The 21,074-nt window shown below is 45.3% G+C and overlaps 1 protein-coding gene across 3 annotated transcripts in view; it reads left to right on the forward strand.

Moving 5' to 3' along the window:
* The first annotated feature begins 9,393 nt into the window (after positions 1–9,393).
* The window catches only part of LOC139061285 (uncharacterized), a 38,550-nt gene continuing 26,869 nt past the window's right edge, over positions 9,394–21,074 (forward strand). For 2 of the 3 annotated variants that reach the window (XM_070541010.1, XM_070541011.1), the window contains exons 1-3: positions 9,394–9,830; positions 11,624–11,972; positions 19,488–19,623. In XM_070541010.1, the coding sequence (XP_070397111.1) occupies positions 9,608–9,830; positions 11,624–11,972; positions 19,488–19,623 (708 nt within the window). In that variant the 5' untranslated portion in view covers positions 9,394–9,607. The remainder of the gene's footprint in view (positions 9,831–11,623; positions 11,973–19,487; positions 19,624–21,074) is intronic. The other variant, XM_070541012.1, reaches the window with a different exon arrangement.

Genomic DNA, 21,074 nt, shown 5'->3' on the forward strand with positions numbered 1-21,074 from the left:
TATGTGTAATTGGTTTTGTATCCCGCTGAACGAATGTGCCACAATTATACAAGGTTTTTGAAGCCTCCCGTGTATTTAGCCGTGTGTCGTATGTCTCTGCGCATACAAGCCTGAATATTCCTCTCTTCAAAGGCGCCATGCGCAAGCAGCTTGCAGCTACAGGTGATGACGATGTGCTCGTGTCATCTATAACTGCTGCTAGCTAGCTAAAGAACACAAGTCTCGCATCACTTGGATTCCTGCATTCTGTTGAATCTCCGTGTTTTGCTTTTCTCTTGTACAGTTTTGTTCAGGTCGATTTGCGCATTTTCTATCTAAAGCCTCGTGCGCTTCATCTCTAAGCTTTAGTGTATATACAGCTGTCTGAACCGGAACGACGGGTTCCCCCATCGCAAGAGCTGGATACCAGAACACGTTGTGCTGGGGAGGGTGAGGTTGTGGGCTCGAACCCTGTTTGTGACCGAATTGTTGTCATCAGCCTATTTTATATCCGCTGCAGGATCTCTAATTACTTCTATCCTACACAAACCAATTCCAACTTGCGCCTGCGAATTTCCTAATTTCATCACCCCACCTATTTTTCTGCCATCCTTTACTGCACTTCCCTTATCTTGCCACACAAAATATAACTCTAGTGGTCGACCGGCTATCTATCGTACGCATTACATGGCCTGTCCAGCTCTATTTCTTTTTCTTATTTCCCGTTTGCTCTCAGATGCAAACCGCTCTCTGTCTTTTAACATTACGCCCAACGTGCTTTGTTCCATCGCTTCTTGTGTGGTCCTTAACTTGTTCTCGTGCTTATTTGTCAACATCCGAGTTTCACTCCCACTTGTTAGTACCTGTAGAATGCATTGATTATACACCTCTCATTTCAATTATAGTGGTAAGCTTTCAGTGAGGATCTGGCGATGTCTGCCATATACACACCAATCCAGTTTAATTCTTCTGTAAATTTTCTTCCCGTTGTCAGGGTACCCTGTGAATAACTGACATAGGTAAACGTGCGCTTTCAGGCACTCTAGAGCGTGACTGGCGATCTTGATCCTTTGTGCCTTTGCTAGGCTATTGAGCATTATCTTTGTCTTTTTTCGTATTTATCTTCAACCCCGCTCTTACAGTTTCTCTGTTGAGGTCTTTAACCATTTGTTTCAATTTGTTCCCAGTGCTGCTGAACAGGACAATGTCATCTGCAAACTCAACGTTGCTGATATATTTGCCGTTAATCCTCACTCCTAAGCCTTCCCAGTGTAATAGCTTGAATACTTCTTTTAAAGATGCAGCAAATAGCATTGGAGAGATTGTGTCTGCTGACCTCACCCCTTCCTTTACAGGTGTCATTCTATTTTGCTTGTGGAGAATCAAGGTAACTGTGGAATCTTTGTAAACATTTTCCCATATATCCGCGTATCCCGCCTGTACTCTTGATTATGCAATACCTCTATGACTGGTGGTGTTACTGCTGAATCAAATGCATTTTCGTAATCGATGAAAGTCATATAGAGAGGTTGATTGTATTCTGCGGATCTCTCGATCATCTGATAATTGACATGGGCGTAATGCGTCGTAGAGTTTTCCTTCTGTAGACAGCCTGTTCTCCTAATTGACTGAAGTCAAGTGTTACCCTTGCTACATTGGAAATTACCTTGGTGAATATTTTATGCAATACTGGAAGTAAGCTAATGAGCCCATGATTTTCCACTTCTTTAACGTCTACCTTTCTGTGGATTAGTATAATTTTGGCATCCTTCCAGTTCTCTGGGATCCTGCAAGTCATGAGACTTCTCATGTAAAGGGCCGCAAGCTTCTCAAGCATATTATCTTCTCCATCGTTGATTAAATCGGCTTTTATTCCATCTTTTCCTGCCGCATTCCCCCGGTTCATGTCTTGCAAGGCCCTTCTAACTTCATCGCAAGTTATAGAAGGTACTGTGCATACCAGTATAGAATTCTTCCGCTGCTTTTTCTATATGTTCGAGATGGGCGATGATATTACCCTGCTTATCTTTCACTGTATACTTCTTGGTTAGTGATGTGTCAAGTTTCCTTCTCAGTGGCTTCATGCTACTTCCATTTTATACTGTTTCCTAAGTCTTTCTCACGTTATAATTTCGAATATCTTTTATGTTCTCCTTATTCATCAGTTTCGACAGTTCCACCAATTCTATTTTAACTCTTGAGTTCCCTTTTATTCTTGAGACACTTTCATTCTTTGTTGTTTCCTTATTAGGTCCTTTCTTACTTGGGAGAGCTTGCCTACTGCTTGCCTTGCTGCCTTACCTCCTACTTCAATTGCTGCTTCTGAAGCCAGCCTAGTTACGGTTTCATTCATTACTTTCACGTCACCTTCATTTCTCTTTTCTAAAGCTGCATATTTGTTTGCAAGTACCAGCTAGAATTGGTCTGCTTTTTCTTTTACTGCTACTAGGTTCGCCACTTTCTTACTGACAAATTTTACTTTCTCTCTTCAAATTGAGTTGAATCCTCGACCTGACTAACCCATAATTACTGCACTTTTCCTAGCACTTCAACAGCCTGCACTATGCCGGTTCAGCACAACTAATGAAATCTATTTCATTCATTCCTTTCAGCATTTGTGCTTTTATGGGACACTTTCTGTTGCTACGCTTCCTGAAGGAGGTGTTGACTCTTCCCAGCTAATTTCTTTCCCCGAATTCTACCAGCAACTTTCCTCTAGGCATTCCTGGAATTGACGGCGTAGTTGCCAATTGCTTGTTCGCCAGCTTGCTTTTTCCCAACTTTTCCATTGAAGTACCCATTACTACAATATACTGAGTTCGCGCTTTCCTCATGGCTAGTTCCACATGTTCATAAAACTGATCTACTTCATGATCATCATGACTGGAAATTTGAGCATAGGCTTGTACTGCCTTCAATCTGTACTTCTTATTAGGCTCGATTAGGACTACTGCTACCTTCCAGTTAATTCTGTAGAATTCGTTAATGTTGCCCGCTATGTCCTCATGGATTAGGAATCCTACCCGTATTGCTTCTTATGTGGGAGTCCTCCATAGCAAAGGACGTGGTCATTATTCAGCATTGTATAAGCCTCATCAGTTTTCCAAACCTTACTAAAGCCAATAATATCCCACATAATGCCTGATAGTTCCTCAAAGACTAAAACTCTCAAAGCTGAACCTACCCCGTAATATTCTCAAATGGATTGAAGAATTCCTAACTAACCGTTCTCAGTCAGTCTATCTTAACGGCCATCTGTCTACATCTCTCCCGGTTACTTCAGGCGTCCCACAAGGTTCTGTCCTCGCTCCCCTCCTATACTTAAAGGGCCCCTGAAACGGTTCGGACAAATTTTGTAGGCGCGTAGGGTACAGCTTAAGTAGAACATTCGCACCACAATTTAAGTGAAGCGTTACGTATTAATGGAGCTGCAAGCGATTAGAAGGTACCCTCCTGCCTAGCTATGCTTTTCCTCCTCAACTCGCTCGCCGAACGAGCGGCGCTAAGCTCCGCCTTCACTGGTTCAGCGTCACGATGCGACGTCACATCGCTCACTTCCGGTTGTTTAGGAGCACGCCCCCTCCCGCGCGAGACCTCTCCGCTAGCCGTTTGGCCGTCGACCGAGAGCTATCGAAGCAGCGTGCCTTGCGAGCATTCTGTCGTAGCGCCGAACGTGTTCGGTACTCCGCTAAAAACAGGCAAGCTGGTCATTTCGGCAAATGACTGGAGGCATAAACTCAAGTTGAAGAAGGAACTTTAGCGTAGACGTACGTGAGCAGCCTGATCGGTCTGCACGGTCCAGACACTTGCTGGCGCAGCGCTTAACCAGTCAAACAAAGCGCTAATATTGCTCTAACCAAGTGTAAAGCATTTTAAACATTTATAAATCAACGTGTTGATGATTACACTCCTCCGAAAAATACACACCAGCAGCAAAGAATACACTTCGTTGTTGCTACTGTGTATGGTTGAGCTCTGTGCCACCAGGTGGCTGCACCATGCAGACCGTTCACATTTGCCCTTCTGCTCATCTCGAGGCTCATCCCGGCACAGTCAAGCGGCCAGACCCTGTCCCCTTGCGCTTGCTTTTGCCCTAATACTGGACTCGCGGTTTGCAGGTCGCTAGGTTTGCAGTCCACAAGGCAACAAAGTCGAATCATAGTGCTCGCGAAAAGACTGAGACCGACTCTGACCGCGGAGCTCTCGTCAAAATGGAGTACGTTGTAACACAAGCAGACGACACTTGCTGTGTGCCGGAAGTGCTGAAGTGTACTAAAAAACTATTCTTGAGTATTCTCTTTAAGTTATTTTCCTTTTACAGAAACGAAGTAACTAACATTCCAACTATTGCGAGCATCATTTGTTCACCATGAAGTTGGAAAAATTATCGACCACGCGCCCTGGCCAGCCAATCAGATAGCTCGCCCATGTGACGTAAATGGGTTATTTGCATCATATGGGTAGGGGCGGCTTAAAATTCCGCCGAGCAGTGCGCTGCGATCGGCAGCGATGGGTATTTTTAAAACCTCATAATAAATTACACGCTTTACGCAGAGCACTTAGATGCATCAATTAATGATCAGAAGAACCTACTCTAACGACTCAGTACGTTTGTAGAAAATCGCCAAAATCGTTTCAGGGTCTCTTTAATATATATTAACGACTTGCCCCTGCATGTTTCCTGTAGTATTCGAATTTTCGCAGATGATTGTGTAATTTACCGCACCATTAATAACTGTCACGATCAATACACTCTTCAGACAGAGCTTAACAACGTACTAAATTGGTGTAATAACTGGCTAATGTCCCTCAATCCTAGTAAATGTAAACTCATGTCCTTCACTCGTCGTCACAATCCATATCTCTTTCATTATTTAATTTCTAACACACAGATTCAGCAAGTACAATCATATAAATATCTAGGAGTCACCCTCTTTTCTAATCTATCATGGCAGGTTCATGTCGGTAACATCATTTCAGCATCAAACAAAACACTCGGTTTTCTAAAACGTCACCTTCGTCTTGCCCCACCACATGTTAAATTGCTCGCGTATAAATCACTTATAAGACCGAAATTAGAATATGCATCCCCCATCTGGAGCCCACATCAAGCATATCTAATCACCGCATTGGAAGCTGTGCAGAATCATGCTGCCCGATTCATTCATTCCTCATACTCATATGACGTCAGAGTTTCATCCTTCAAAGCTACATCCGGACTGCCACCCCTCTCTTTTCGTCGTCGCATTGCTAGCCTCACCCTTTATCACAAATTCTTTTATTCTCCTCTCAATCAAACACCGTATATCGCCGCCGCATCACGCATATCTCACCGCACCAGTCATCCCCTTCAAGTTGCCCGCCCACTATCACGTACTACTACGTTTTCAGCTTCGTTATTTCTTCGAGCAGCCACGGACTGGAACGGCCTACCCCATGACATCGTCGCCATCGCTTCAACACCTGCTTTTCAAGAACGCGTAACAGATCACCTTCAATGTTAAATCACCATCGCTGTTTGTTTTCCTCACTACAAATGTAATCCCACCCCTTATGTAACACCCCCTGAAATGGGGGCCTTTAAGGAATAAAACTGAACTGAACTGAACTTGCGATTCGCTGATGATATTGCCTTGCTTTGTAACTCAGGGGACCAACTGCAATGCATGCTCACTGAACTGGAGAAGCAAAGCAGAAGAGTTGGTCTAAAAATTTATCTGCAGAAAATTAAAGTAATGTTTAACAGTCTCCGAAGAGAACAGCAATTTACGATAGGTAGCGAGGCACTGTAAGTGGTAATGGATACATCTACTTAGGGCAGGTAGTGACCGCAGATCCGGATCATGAGACGGAAATAATCAGATGAATAAGAATGGGCTGGGGCGCGTTTGGCAGGCATTCTCAGATCATGAACAGCAGGTTGCCATTATCCCTCAAGAGAAAAGTAGCTGTGTCTTACCAGTATTCACTCACGGGGCAGAAACCTGGATGCTTACGAAAATGGTTCTACTTAAGTTGAGGACGAGCTATGGAAAGAAGAATGATGGGTGTAACGTTAAGGGATAAGAAAAGAGCAGATTGGGTGAGGGAACAAACACGAGTTAAGGACATCTTAGTTGAAATCAGGAAACAGAAATTGGCATGGGCAGGACATGTAATGAGGAGGGAAGATAACGGATGGTCATTAGGTGTTACGGACTGGATTCCAAGGGAAGGGAAGCAGGGGGTGGCAGAAAGTTAGGGGGGCGGATGGGATTAAGAAGTTTGCAGGGACGACATGGCCACAATTATTACATGACCGGGGTAGTTGGAGAAGTATGGGAGAGACCTTTGCCCTGCAGTGGGCGTAGCCAGGCTGGTAATGAAGCTAATGAAGGAGCATGCAAATTCAGCTATGTTTTGTTAGTGCCCTCATGTTTATGTGCATGGCCTCGTGTGGCTTCAGGCAGGTGAACGTGTTCGTGAGCTGTCTTGAATTACATTTCGGTTCCCGAGCTGTCTTGGTCTAGCTTTACTTGATTGACAGCTATATATTTTTTACCATTAACGTTCTCTTCTTTTTAGTGAGATGTGTCACTATACTTCTCAAATTGCTGGGCTCATCATGGGTCGTTGCATAACAGAACGTGAGGCCAATGTGCTTTAATCCGAGAGCATTGCTTGGCTCATTGCTTGGCCCAAGCCGTGGCAGAAAAGCTGCACACAATATGCGTTATCTTCATATAGTTAAAGAAAAGTGGCTATGGTGAGGATTCGACCCTCTGCCCCACCATCACTGCTACAGCTCCGTATCCGAGCGCGCAAACTGCTGCGCCACCGCAACGGCGGCTAGGGGGATGAATACCTTCGAGGCTGCGCATGTGGTTAGGCTCTTCCTGGCGGGCGATTCACGAGATTTCGCACTGAAAAGGCAGATGTAGTGGTGGCGGTGCGAGCACGGCGATCTACAGCGGCTGTAGTGACAACACCATGATGCAGCTCTTAAAATTACTGTCTTTGCTCGGCAAAGAGGTGTCATCATGCCGAAGAAATGGTGTCATCGAGAAAGAATACTCAGTGCTATGTGCGTGAATCGCTACTTTAATGAGAACTCCGGAAATAAAACTCAGTTCAGACATCGCAATATGGCTGGTATGTCGTCTTGCATTGTTGCGATCTCATAAGCAGCAACATTACATTCGGATATATAACGCAGCAGCACTAACTCGGCGACATAGCTCAGCGATATAATCAGTGCGTAGTAATGTTCTCGCATTTGCCAGGAATTGCTTAGGTGCCCCCAGTAGTCTTACCAAATATATAGGCACTCTACTTATACAGGAAGAAATACTACGCTACAGACAGGAAATTTTCACAAGCCAAGCGTCTGCAGCTGTCAAACTTTAGATGGCTGCGTTGATCTATTGATCAGTGCTTAAAGATCGCACATTGTGGCTTCTTTTTATTTTTCAGTTAGTAAAAGTATCGATCTGATCATTAGACGTAATGAAGGACTTCGGAATCATTTGGACAACCTGGGGTCCTTTAACGTGCACATAAATCCAAGTACACGAGCGTTCTTGCATTTTATTCGATTCAAATTCGGCAGCCACGGCCGTGATCAAAACCGCAACCGGGAGCTTGCTATTTGACGCTCGTGGATTGTGTCTCAGTTAACGTAAGACTGTTTTCGCCCACGTGCGCTTTATCTTTCTTACCTTTCGCATGCACGATTTGTGCCTTCATGACTGCAGTACCTTCAGTTATTGGTAACGCTGCCGTATTTATTCACCTTGTGTTGTCCTATATCCTTTCTGGGCATTGCGCAGATATATTTTCGCAGTCAAAAGTTACGTCAGTTTGCTTGAAGGACAACCTCTAAATCCTTTGTGATAAACCGTATCCATCAACTTTGTTTTTGAAGCTGATTTGCTAGCGTAAAAGAAAGCGCGGCAAAGCTAGTTATCCGGTGGCCTCGAAACTTATTCTTGTACTCTTTTACTATAAGCGTGCCACCTCCGTTAAGGTGAGATGTACACATTGTCGCGTAGTAGTGACGGTGAAAATAGCAGCAAAACTGGAAATGACGAAACTAGCATCTAATTGGGTGAACCTGTGCGCTCAAAACAAATTGGAGGACGCTTTCGCTTCGCCTTTAAGAGTGGAACCCGATAGAATTCAAAGATCCCTGACTGCTTCTCACGCGCTCCTGCAACTGGAACGTATGTAACCGTAATGTTTACTGGGAAACGCTGTCCGCGAACGCTATGCGCAAAGGCGGGCATTGTCGTAGAAACGCGGCCTCTTGCATGAGCCGCGACGCGGCGGAGGCGAGCGCCAGCTGGAGGTATTGCAAGGAACCGGGCGCCCCACTCCGTGGCCTCCGAGACACCCACGCACCGGCGCACGCAAAAGGCGGACTCCGCGCCTGGCCTGTGAATTGTAGAAACGCTGGAAAAAGGATTTCTTTGAGTTTTCGCATAACAGAATTATGTTTTCTCGTGCAGCCACGTGCAAGCAATTCATTATTTAATAATGCTCGTGGAACCACGCGCAAGCAGCAACTGCGTACCGAGGATCCGGCAGCCTACCAAGCCGTCGTTTAATGAACCACCGTGATTAACCCTGTGATCAACACAGGGACCACACGTTTTAGATTCGCTGGTTAACCATCTCTACGGAGTGCTTGGGCCGTGATCTTGTGAAAAGGAATGAAGGAAATGAGACCCGCCGTTGTTGCTTAAAGGCTATGGTGTTGGACTACTAAGCAAGAGGTTGCGGCATCGAAACCCGGCCGTCGCATTTCCATAGGGTTGAAATGCGAAAACACCCGTGAGCTTATATTTAGGTGCACGTTAAAGAACCGCAGGTGATACAAACTTCAGGAGTACTCCACTACGGCGTGTTGCATAATCAGATGGTGGTTTTGTCACGTAAAACCTCATAATGTTCTTTTTTTAGTAAAGGAAATTATATTTTCGGGCAGGGATAAGTGCATAAGGGGATATCCCAGAAGGAAAAGGCTTCAGGCAGGGGGACACTGCTTCAGAGAATTTGTTTAATAGAGATGAAAAGGGTGTGGTACAACATTGGACGCATTCTTGACATCTCGACCGCAGAGCGCGCAATTTAACCACGAAATAGACTGTACAATCTTGTCGCTATCTGTAGCCTCCTGTTAACTATTTCCAATAGTTTGGACAAGAAATTCCGCTACAAGAAACGAAGGAACAAAACGTAGTACCGCTGAATGTGTGACGCCCAGCTACTATGTCTTACCATGTCCCTCTCGCCGCCTCCTCTCCCTTCTGGCGCTTATCATTGTTTTTTCTACCCTTTCATCTGACAGAGTTTTCACTTGATGCGCCTGTAACTTTTACGTCACCGACAAAGGACGTAAAAGCTTTAGAGAAGAAAAAAATTACCCTCCCCTGCCATTCTTCAGCCCTGACAGCGATAAGTTTTTCTTGAAAGCGAAAGCCGCTGGTTTTCGTAGAGCGCGACATCGTCCTGTCGTTCAACAGACGGCGCGCAACGCTTAGCGAGAAAATAACATTTACTGCGTTGACTTGTGCCTCTGCATAGCACGGACACACACTCCGTCTCCTGTCCTCGGCCGGACAGGGTTGTTTTCGTTAACGACACAAGCATGGCATCATCTGAGAGGATAGCAGGCGTCAGCGTCCTCAGTTCGGGCTACTTGGCCTTTCTCCAGAGCCTATGCAGGGGAAGCAAGCCAAGCCTTGAGGATGTAACCGATATATTCAACGAATTCCGGCTTTGCCTGGGTGGCGGAGCGGCCGTTCATTGTCCGACGTCATCGCCGTCACCATCACGTTCCCGTGCTTCTAGTAAACGAAGCGAAAAGTATGGTAAGGACTGCGCTCATTTTTCTCCGTGTTCGAGAAGAATTTTAGCATAAGACCCATATTTGCGGTACTTGAAAGTGGCCAAGTCGGCACGACTGCATGAAGCGATTTGACGAATTCGCAGGACACTAACATTTGTCACCCCCCCCCCCCCTTTTGTTTCGTGTCCTTTCTGCGCCAAGTCGCTTCTTGTAAGCGTGCAGTGTAAATCGCAGTTGTCAAGAAGTGTCAAGTGGGCGGCGAGATATTGCGCTAGCACCTCCTGCTCGTAGATGCCGGGCTCAATATCTGTCTACTAAGAGTGGCAGTAGCACGCATGTGTTCCGGCCACTCGTGATTTTAACGCGGTGATGCCGTGCACACATTATGTCAAACGAGGCCAACGAGATTTACATTTTATTTTTGCGGTGTCAAGTTTTACTGCATGCAACAACCGTATCCACTAGACAGACACGTATTGTGCTCTGCCGTAGGCTGCCTAATTTTCTTCTATGACCGGCCTCACGGTACCCACTTCCCGCACCAGGATATCGCGATCTTTGCTTGCAGGATCTTTCGCGGAAGGCAGAGCACGCAAAATCTCAATAGATCCACCCCTAGTGAACTGTGGTGACCAATACATCTGTCTAGGCGCTCTGTTTGTACGATCATACCTACGGGAAATGTCATTGATCCTGACAACCGAGGCGTATTACTAAACAGCGGCGCTGGTGGCGGCACGTTTCGGTATTTTCATAAACCATAAGGCACACTTATATTTCATCTTGAAGCTGTGAAAACGCCCAGAAGACGAGAACGCTTACAGAGAAGACAAGACGAAGCACTTACTCAACTGAAAATTTTTGTTGAAAGAAAACAAATGTGTACACGCAAAAATGGAGCAGGAGGGTTGCGCACGCGTGTGAAGGATCACGGGTTAAAGCTTTCAAAGGCAACGTTAAAACCTAAAGTGTAAGTATCAAGAAACTTAAATTCCTTATCATTTAGCAAGATCATGCGCAAATATTTGCATCGTTTCAATAATTTTTTGTCCATTCTGAGTAAGCGCCTCGTCCTGTCTTATATTCCCTCTTGGTTCTCGTCTTTGTGTGCTTTTGCAGTTTCAAGACGCAGATAAACCAGCTAGCCCAGTTGTCCATTCAATTATACTTATGTTACACACGAAAGAAAATCTGTGAGAATGACTTGGCGACGATTGCGTCGACTCACCACGGTGGTCCAGTGGGCGTGTATGCTTAATAAGCGCTAAATTGCATGTTCAAATAACGTTAAGTAAAAACCTAACCACATTGCAATCAAGAAATAATGAGTAGTAGAAGAAAAGCGCGTGTCTTGTGCTTACTCTTTTCAGTCTGTCGTTTACTGTTTCGCAAGCGCTGAGAAAATAAGATTATGCAAACCTTACCCACAAGTAGCACATGAAGATTTCGCACTTTGGCTTAGACGCGAGAGTTTACTGTGGCCAGTCCATAGCCTTACGATTTTCTTTAAGCGAAATGTAGATAGCGCCATGACACTGAGTTTTCGAGACAGCGAAAAGGGCACGCTTAGACGACCCTTTAGTAAGCAGGGTGTCGTTGCACCTCACAGAGAAATGCTTGTTTTCGATGGGTAGGTAGACGCGATTGACATTTTTGCGCTGTACGGACTCTTGTGCGCACGCGGGATTGCTAGAAATGTTTTCGCCCGTGTGCCGATAGTTACCTACCCGTTCAAGTATTGCTTAGTTGAAGAAAACTACTGCTTCATGTCCTCGTTGCTTTCGGTCTGCTAGTCTACTTTTCTGTTTATAACAGCGCAGTCACCAACGGTAAAGTCCCAAGTCCAGATCGCCGCTGGCCCGTCGCTTACAGCTACCAGTGCGAGTGCTGTGAACGGCGATGCCGCAGGTGATGGAAGTCCAGGCGGTAGCAATGATGTCGGGTTCGAACGTTCCTGTTCGTGGGAGCCAAGTGAAAAGCCCTGCTGGATCATGTCAGACTTGGACGTGTGGAACCGCATTCTGTCCCGGAACTGCATCGAACTCCATGAGCACATGTGGGGCGAGCTTACGCTGCAGGGGTACCCGGGCCCTGAAAGCCTGCCGAAACATCGGGACGTGCTTTCTGCCTCGTTTCTCATCCACTTGCTACTGCGGCAACACAGGTGAAAAAAAAATATTTCTGTGGGAACCATTGATAATGACTCTTAAAGAGCTCACTTTATTGAAGTCCGCCGAATTGCCGTGTAGTGTTCATGGTATTTGTGGTAAAACAAGGAGACGCTTGTGACGCGTGTAGCAAGAAAGTCACGTAATAAGATACCAGGCAAGCGCGTGCCTCTTCACGTTCCGTTTCCCACGTACTCATTCCCAAGTCACTCAACGGTACGGTTGCGAACTTTCCTGAATTTAATGGTCCAGTGACGACATTTCAATAAAAGTAGCGAGTCTCGACTTCACCTAGTCAAGATAACCAAATTTCCCTATTTCCTATCTTTTATAATGCCGGACAGCTACGTCGGTTGCAAACTTTACTTTTGTTGTCTTCTATTATGTTGCATTGCCATAACATAATGATTTATTTTTAGCATTCTAGTATTTGTTGTATGCGCCATAAGCACTCGTAGTAGCATGTATTGGCCGTAATGTTATACAGGCAATTACTGCCCCATTCCTGTTGAAAGCGTCCCGATATGGTTGGACTAAGAAAATTGCGCAACTACTCACGTCCCCTGGCACTGACAAAATTGGTCGCCACTTGTCACTCCCCCCCCTCCCTTTTCCTATGTCCAGACTTCATTCGCTGGAGAACTTGCAACGCTACTTACCCCCTTCCCTTCCGTACAACCCACTCGCCCTATTCATACCTGGAATTATCATCAAGTATCAGGATCACGCATTGATGCGACAAACGATTGCAACGTCGCAAATAAGCCAACGCTTTAAGAGAAAGCAGAAGTTACCCGGTTTTCACGTCCTCCTCGAGCATTTTACTGCAATCGGTAATCACTAGGCTGTTTTAAATGCGAAAGCACTTGATGTGCCCACCCAACCAGGAAACCAGTCCTTCAGTCCGTCCGTCACGTAAGGCAATCGCTTTCAAGATAGAGCCCACAGCAGTGAGCGACTCTGCTTCGTGCTGACTGTCGCTTCAGTGCGAGAGAAGCAGCGTGAACACAGCGCTCACGAATCTCTCAGCACACGCCGCACCCTACGCCTTTTGCAGATAGCTTTCAAGATATGTGTCAGCGCGTCTCTGTCCAACACGATGTGGGGGGAACACCTAGCGCTAAGCTATCATCAATCGGCGCTCTGTCCGCTTTGCAGATCGCTTTCAAAATATGGTCCGCACAGCCGTGCCAAGACAGCCGCCACGTATAAGGATAAGGCGCTAAAGATTGACACTGAAATAATGATAGAGAAACATACCGCTATCAGTATCTTTCCCTAAACAGCTCTTCCTCAAATCGAGTTGGTGTTGATTCTCGTGTTCCCCGAGGGTCCGTGCGTGGGCCTCTGTTGTTTCTGGTTTTTATAAATGGCATCACTACTGACTTTAGCATTAGTGATAAACTATATGCGGGACGACTTCGGGATTTATGAAACAGTTAGTCCAATTGAGGATCAAATCAGGTTAAATGAGAACGTCGAAAAATATATATCGTGGTGTGAGAAGTGGCAGGTGACTATTAATGTTGCAAAAGAAACCGTCTTTATGCAAACCACCCATAAGAAAAAGCCACTGCTCTTTCACTGCGGTGCAAACGGTATTACTCTTTCATAGGTAAGATAATATAAATATCTAGGTTTATGGATCCAAATAATCTCTCCTGGACAAAGCACATAAACGTGGTTACAAGTAAAGCACTACTCAAGCTTTTTTCCTAGGACACTCTTTAAATTTGCCCACGCCTGCTGTACGTCTCCTTGCATATCAGTCTATGCTATATGTCCTATGCTTGACTACGCAGTACCCATTTGGTGCCCGTGCACAAAGACAAACATCAGCAATATGGAAAGAATACGAAAAAAAAAAGGTAGTGCGATATATTTGTATTTCTTATAGGCGTACGTCAATTACTGAACTCATCGAGTGAAGTGGATTAGCTTCAGTTATCAACAGAAATCGAGTTTGTTGACTAAAGATCTTCTACAAGCTAGTAAAAGGACATTAGAACATATATACCACACATATTATCACTTACTCCGAAGGCTATGCTACCAGACAACGGCATTCTTTTATGCAATAACATCTTTAGTTCCGCGTAATAACTGCTTTGAGTGCTAGTTTATCCCTAGAACTATGGTAGAATAGAATAGCCTTGCCGATGACGTAACCCAGGATTCAATGTCTTCATTTTAAAGATGTTTGCAGTAATTTCTTGAGCAGTGTTTCTTACGTTAGCGCGTGCTTTCTTTCTTGTGCCATTTAGGGTATGTTAGGCGTGCAGTATTATTTGGTCTTGTTCTGACTTTTTGGCGTTATTTCGGGTTTGCTGCTTTGTCTCTAAATCATCTGTGTTATTCATCAATTTTCTGTTTTTGACACTTAACAAAATCTTATATTCATTCACTAGTGCATATCGACTGTTTTTATTTTATCGTGTTTGTGCATTTTATGCAAGGACCGTTTTGTGTATCACAGCTGCGATGTTTTGTCTACGAGATCGCATTATCCCCATATAAAATAAAGAACTAAAACAATTTAAGTGATCGTGACATCATTAGCGCACCCGGCGCCGCCACCTGCAGTACTTCGCTTGCGTCATCAATGTACCTTGCGCCACTATGTGCAGCAGTTCGTGTCACCGTAGCGCTGTCGTTTGTACTCGCCCGATCAAGCTTCGTAACATCGATAATAGCAACAGGCTTTGTGGAGATGAGCAAGTGGCACAACGCTTACGCATGCTTGGAGAACTCCTAGAGAAGTTCTGCGTGAATTTCTTTTCTCATAACTTTGCTTACTGAAGCAAGACAGACAGATGGAAAGGCATCGCAGTGTATGATCCCACGCACACACACGCGTGCCCGTATTTTTTGTGTTCCATGAATTCGACCATCTGCTTCAATTGCGTACAAATGTAGGATTAGCCAGTACAACTGCTTAAAATTTGGTGCAGTAGTTCCATGGCTTCAAAATTCCAGACACGGCGTCACGAATATATGTTTACGTCAGGACATGAAGCAAACTTTTCTGGCCTCTTGTAGAAATAAGGTTAGTTATGATTACGTTGCTCAAAAAGAGCAAACTAGGAGCGCTGCGACGGTTTCTGCGGCGGCAGCCTCAGCGATAGCAGTAAGGAAACACCCGGCAGTGTATAAGGAAGCCATGACGCCGCAACTTCTTGTGCGCATTGTGTAACAGCTCAGATGGACAGCATACAATGACGCGCTGTTGCATTTGCACTTTTAGATCCAGTTTCACCATCTCGTCCAGCTATACATCTTATTTGACCTTCTGGGTAACATAAGCTCTTTAGCAGGAAGGAGTGTCGTATTAAAATGCTTAGGGAGCTATAGCAATTGTACCGCTACATTTTCTTGAATTGAGGGAGTCGCACCGGCATCTAGTGCAAAATAGATACGCAAATATAGTCACAGATGTCAAGTCAAGAGTCCTGGTCAAATGCAGTTTCCTAACCTACACTTGGAGAACAAGACAGGCGGATGGAGAGATTAGAATGGACAAACAGCTCGCATACAAAAACGAAAAGGGGTGGTACCATCCAGTCGCCTCAAGAAGCACGTTCTGCACGCATGGGTACTTTGGTCAAGGTCTCAAGAGAAAGAGAAAGCTTTGTAAAAAAAGAGCACACGAGGGTAGGGTGTTCCTCCGCTCTGCAGTGTGTGGTCCCCTCATCAGTCCTGGAGTCCAGCGGCCTTAGCTGCCCTTCTCGCTCGGTTGGCCATGTCAAGCTGGTCCGTCGAGTATGAGCTGAACAGCGCCGCCTCCATTTGCCGTGTGGTGAGGTGTGTGTTATTGGTGCGAGGCGTGCTGTGCTTGCCCAACCCCATACTACGTCTGTAGCCTAAGCGGCTTGGACAATGCAGCAGAACATACCGCTGCCCGTCGCGAATTGCAGCATCGCACATAACGCGCTTTGTTGTTTTGCCACAAATTAACGATGAAGGTCAGTTGCACGAATGTCACAACGCCGAGGATCGTGTCGCTCGCGTAATCCCTGAACTTCAGCAATTCTCTGTAGAGCACCTTGGGTGAATCGCAGCTAGTTACAAACTGAATTAAGACGCTTGGCTGCATACTCAACGTAATCCTGCTGCCCGGGTATCTCGAAGATCGTGAGTTCGCAACATTCCTCACTTGCGTTGCCAATTGGCAGCTCGTGTCATCACAAGCTGTCCACTCCGAGCCGGTGGGATTCCGCAGGTTGGCTTTAGTAGTATAAATCACTGCAGTCAAAGGCGAAAAAAGCATATCGTCACTGTACGTGCGCCGTAGCAAAAACCATCGCTCGTGCCTCTGCATGCTCTCCGAAAATGGCCGTAAGATAAAGCATTCACCTAAGCTCAGGAAGAAGCGACATTCATAGAAGACGAGGACATAAAATTTCCTTCCGGAATGCATTCTGAAGGTTCGGGGAGGTTTCTGCAGTATAAGAGCCGAGGAATAATAATTACGGATGGGTTACTATGGTCATGCGCTTAGTCGGCATAATACTTAGACTTTAGAGTGCTGTTTTTATGCAATTGAGTTAAGGTAATGGTGCCTCTGGTTCTCGAAAATTGTTGCAGCTCTACAATACGAGAAAACTAGCCACACTCACAAAGAGTTTAGAGCATATCCAAACTGCTACCAATTCAATGACCCTTGAATTATAATGGTGTCTTTATAGTGGTGCTCTCACTAAATCTGGTACTACTTGCAGCTTCCCAACAGAAGCAGTCGAATGCTCTTGCGAAAACGCATTCAGAATTGGCCGTGTTTGCGATATAGGAACCGCCACCAACAATCATTACTTTATATTAAAAAAAAACCGTTATTAAAATCAAGAACGTAGCAAACTCCAGTCACTTTTTAATTGACTTAATTACTGAGAGCAGCAGTTGTGACGCGTTTTCTGGCTGCCCTTTTTTGCTTTCCTGGTGCTCTTATGGCTGAGTTTCTGCACCGTCTTCGACCTGGCGCTTTCGAAGTTAATGCTTCCAATACGGCGGCAGCTTCTTTTCGGCATACAAGAGCTGCGAAGAAAATGTCCGTAATATTAAGCACTTTTAACAGCTGTCCAAAACAAATTTCTGCAACACAAAAGGCGTTCATAGCTGTTAGGACTCGTCCCTACAACGACAATCATTTTGCGGTGTGGCTCATGTCTGGTGTGTTCGGGTAGGGCATGAGTCGCGCTGACGTAAATTACTGCACCTGTGTACGGACTTTTAAAGGTTTATGGTTGCTCTGAAAGAAAATACTACCGGCCCCCTCGCTCATCAGAGAGGAGATAATGAGCTGTATACGGGCACCACCGCTAGGTAATTGCCCACCACACAACTAGATTTTCTGTCGCAGGCGAAGCAATGACCCTTGCTGTCCCTGAGGGAATCGATGGCCTTCCTGCCACCGACAAGAAAAGATTACCTTACGTACCAGAGTGGATTTCATGGCGCCCCTATAGCCTCACCAGACATGGATGACCACTCTACCACTAAGACACAAAAAGAACCCGGTCTAGATGCACATCCGTTGAGCAATGTGAATTTTTTCCGTCTCGGGGACTAAGGGCTACTCGGGAGCTTCAAAAAAATGTATAAGTGGCCCCAGCGTAGTTCCGTTCTTTCATTATGCTATCTGTCTTTATGCAAATAAATTAGGTTTCATGAAAGCAGCAACTGCCTTGTCATCTAGTTTCCTGACATCCGTAGTGAGTAAGCTTCGGTCACCTCCACGTTATAATGTTGAATTCCCAGCGCAAGGCTCCCAAATCCACCGGCCGAACAGTGTGAATGTCAGAGATATCGCGAAGGGTAGTCAGTAAAACGCCCGAGAAATATTTTCCCGACTCCATGAATGGCTATAGCCTGCCTTTTTTACGCTTACCTCTGGCGTGACAACTACCGTGCCCATGCTTTTCTTTCAGTTTGTGGGCATTCGTCTTCGCAACCCGTGGCTCCTTCTCCGGAAAGGACGCGTCCGTTAAGCCAATTACCTCGCTTGTGAGGGTCTACTAGATTAGATGACAAAAGTCGAAAACTGTCTATAGAGCTCGGTTTGAAAGCGTGTCATCACTGCTTCTCCTCCTCAAAGTACTGCAGAATTTTTTAATGTTGAAAAACAGTTGCACGAAATTCTCGAGGACGAGCGCACGTGTCTAGCTCCTTTTGTTGTTCCTGATTACTATTCGTGGTTAGCGAAAAATAAAAAAAAACATATCGCGGCATTTCCACTAGAATTCTGAAGACAAAAGCGCTTGTGTTTGTTCCTATTCCCGTCCTTGTTTTCCGGTGCGCACTCAACCCGGCATAGACTCATAATAACTAGCACACTCGAGTTGCTCGCTGTGCTGTTCGTCGTAGCGTACTAAAGGCACGCCGTGATTGTTTACGCGGCTCAACTAAGACATTTGATTCCTCGGCACACACGCGAGACCAGTTTGTGTAAAGAAATAAAAAACGAATGGTACTGCAAATAAAATATTGGTTGCCGTTAAAATATCTCGAGATGGAAGGGCTGGAGCCAGCAGCCAAAGCACGGTATAGTAAACGCTATGTAGAGATGTTCATGGGGAATTGTATTGCACCAGAACACTTAGCGGCTGATATGTGAGGTTTACCAGAAATACACACCCGTCGTGCTCAGTGCCTATGAAGTTCTGCGGCTGAGGTCGAGTAGGCTAGTGCCATTTCCTCTCGCTGTCATTCTGTGTTTTTATGACCGATGAATTAATTCCGGGATTTTACGTGCCGAAAGCACGATTTAATTATGAAGCATGCCGTGGGGGGGGACTGCGCTTTATACTGACCACCAAGGGATCTTTACCGTTCCCCAATGCACGGCACACAGGCGTTTTTTTCACTCCGCCCCCATCGAAATGCGGCCGCCGCGGCCGTGATTCGATCCTGTGGTCTCGTGCTTACAGCGCGACACCATAGCCGCTAAGGCAGTGAGGCGCGTATTATAGGGACATATTGCGAAAGCAATCGTGCAGCAATCTTTTGGCCGTACTAAAAGAACAAGCATCGCCAAAACATTACCAAATAGCCTCCAATACTCCAGTCTTTCACTACTCCTGTGCTCTGTTACGATGTGAAGCTCGTTCGTTCTGTCCAAGAAAGATATCTTGAAGTTCGTTCAACATAAGCTCTGCCGGGAACGAACAAGGGACTATACGTGTGAAGCCGTAATGCGTCTGTTGGCTCTTTGCTGTTGATGAAATAACCTTGCTTGCAGTAATGTGCTGCAAAATCACACACATTATTGTGTTAAAAAAACAGAGTTCGCATAACCTGTTCAGCAAAATATTGCATCATCATCCATCCCACTATACTTTCACTTCTCTTCCCTCTTCCACAGTGCAGGGTAGCAGGCTAGAGCGCACTAGCTCCGGTCGACCTCTCTGTCTTTCCTATCAATAAATTCTATTCTATTCTATTGCCACAGCACTTCCATCACTGTTTATTGCAGCGTGTAGTTGGGTCGACTCCCACTTATGTTTTTTATGGTACAGGTGCGTGACACACATCAATTTGGACATGACTATAGTCATGCTCGAAAGGCGAGTCCTCTGGCACGCCCTGAGGACTAGCGCCGTCGGTGTCAAGTTACTCGACTTGAAACCCTCCTTCCTCAACTTGCGGTGTCCGGTGAGTAACCAGAGTATCCACAATGTGTCTATGTCATTCCTAGCAGATGTTCTTAGCCTTGTTCGCGTCGCCAGTGCACTTACTTCGCGGCCCTGTCGCGGACAGGACACGATGAGGAGGACATGACACCCTCCTCATCGAACACATTCTAGCTGAGTTGTCTATTCGAGAATTGCGTTTTGTTGGAGTCATTCTTTCTTACAAAAAAAGGGGGAATATTTGAGAAATCTTTAAGAAGGCCATTCTTCGTTTCTATTTTTTGCGCAATATCTAGTCAAATGAATGAGGTAAGCCTGCAGTCGGAGTACGCTAGCAATCAAAGTTGTGGTTACGTCGTTCCTTTTCTCTGTTATAACTTAGATACTTATAAATGTGGTTTTTTCGGGACAGATAACGGTTCAATATTGGGTGTCATTCTCCGAAAGACTTAGATATCGTCTTTTCACCTTCCAATGCTAACATGAGAGCGTCCCGTTTATTGAAACTCTGCCCTGGTCGCTTTTCACTAGCAGGCACTGTGAAAATCCAGAAATGTGTAGATGAGTTTGTAGTTTTTATTCTCAATCAAACCATAGGCACACTCGGTTTTCTACAGGTCTAATAATTCAAGCATTTGGTTTCCACATGTAGGAATACAACTAGTGCAAGAACTTATGCTGATTGACCTATAGAACTGCTTATATCCAATGACCATGTGTGTTGGCTGTATGCTCCTGTTATGCGAAGAGTTTATTGCCTTATACATCAGCGCATTCCAAGTTGGCCATGAGGGACATTGCAAAACCTTGTCCTCGGGATGGCTCGTTGATTTATTGTCACCGCACTATCGGCAGAACATCCGGGTCACGGGTGCTCAGACCACTAATGGCAGGTTTTCCTGACAGTTTGCTATCTGGCATTGCTGAATGTCTCTGAACAGACAATAAACAGCCAGAAATCGATAAGAGCAAACAAAACGAGAAAAACGGGGCAACCAAATCTTGACGCTAAAGAACAGAACGTCGACGCACACGGTGGTTCAAATTACTTTATTTTTAAAGCTAGTTATATCTTTATTGTCTTTTACTGTCGTTTTATTGTTCAGTACTCACTCAAATTGCACTCACAAGAGTGTACTCTGTGATGCAATAGGGTAATTTTCTCCTATATAGGCGCTAATTAGATCTGTACCCTCAATTTATCCTGCTAGCGACTAATTTTTATCTCTAATTTAGCTCACCGCAGAATCGTCCTTCTGGACACAATTGTATCGCGTGAGCCATTCGAACTCAATCCATTTCCCAAAGGTGCACCGTGCGGTGATTTTTTTTCTTTTGAGATGCGTAGAGCGATGGGGCTAATTTTCCATTATATTCGCAATGATTGTGACCTTAAGGTTAGGTCTATCCATTGTGCGACTACTTCTCTATTTTTCTACGTGATACTTGCATTCTTATATATATCGCAGCTCA

Source organism: Dermacentor albipictus, chromosome 6 (assembly GCF_038994185.2).
Source record: "Dermacentor albipictus isolate Rhodes 1998 colony chromosome 6, USDA_Dalb.pri_finalv2, whole genome shotgun sequence".
Lineage (NCBI taxonomy): Eukaryota > Metazoa > Arthropoda > Arachnida > Ixodida > Ixodidae > Dermacentor > Dermacentor albipictus.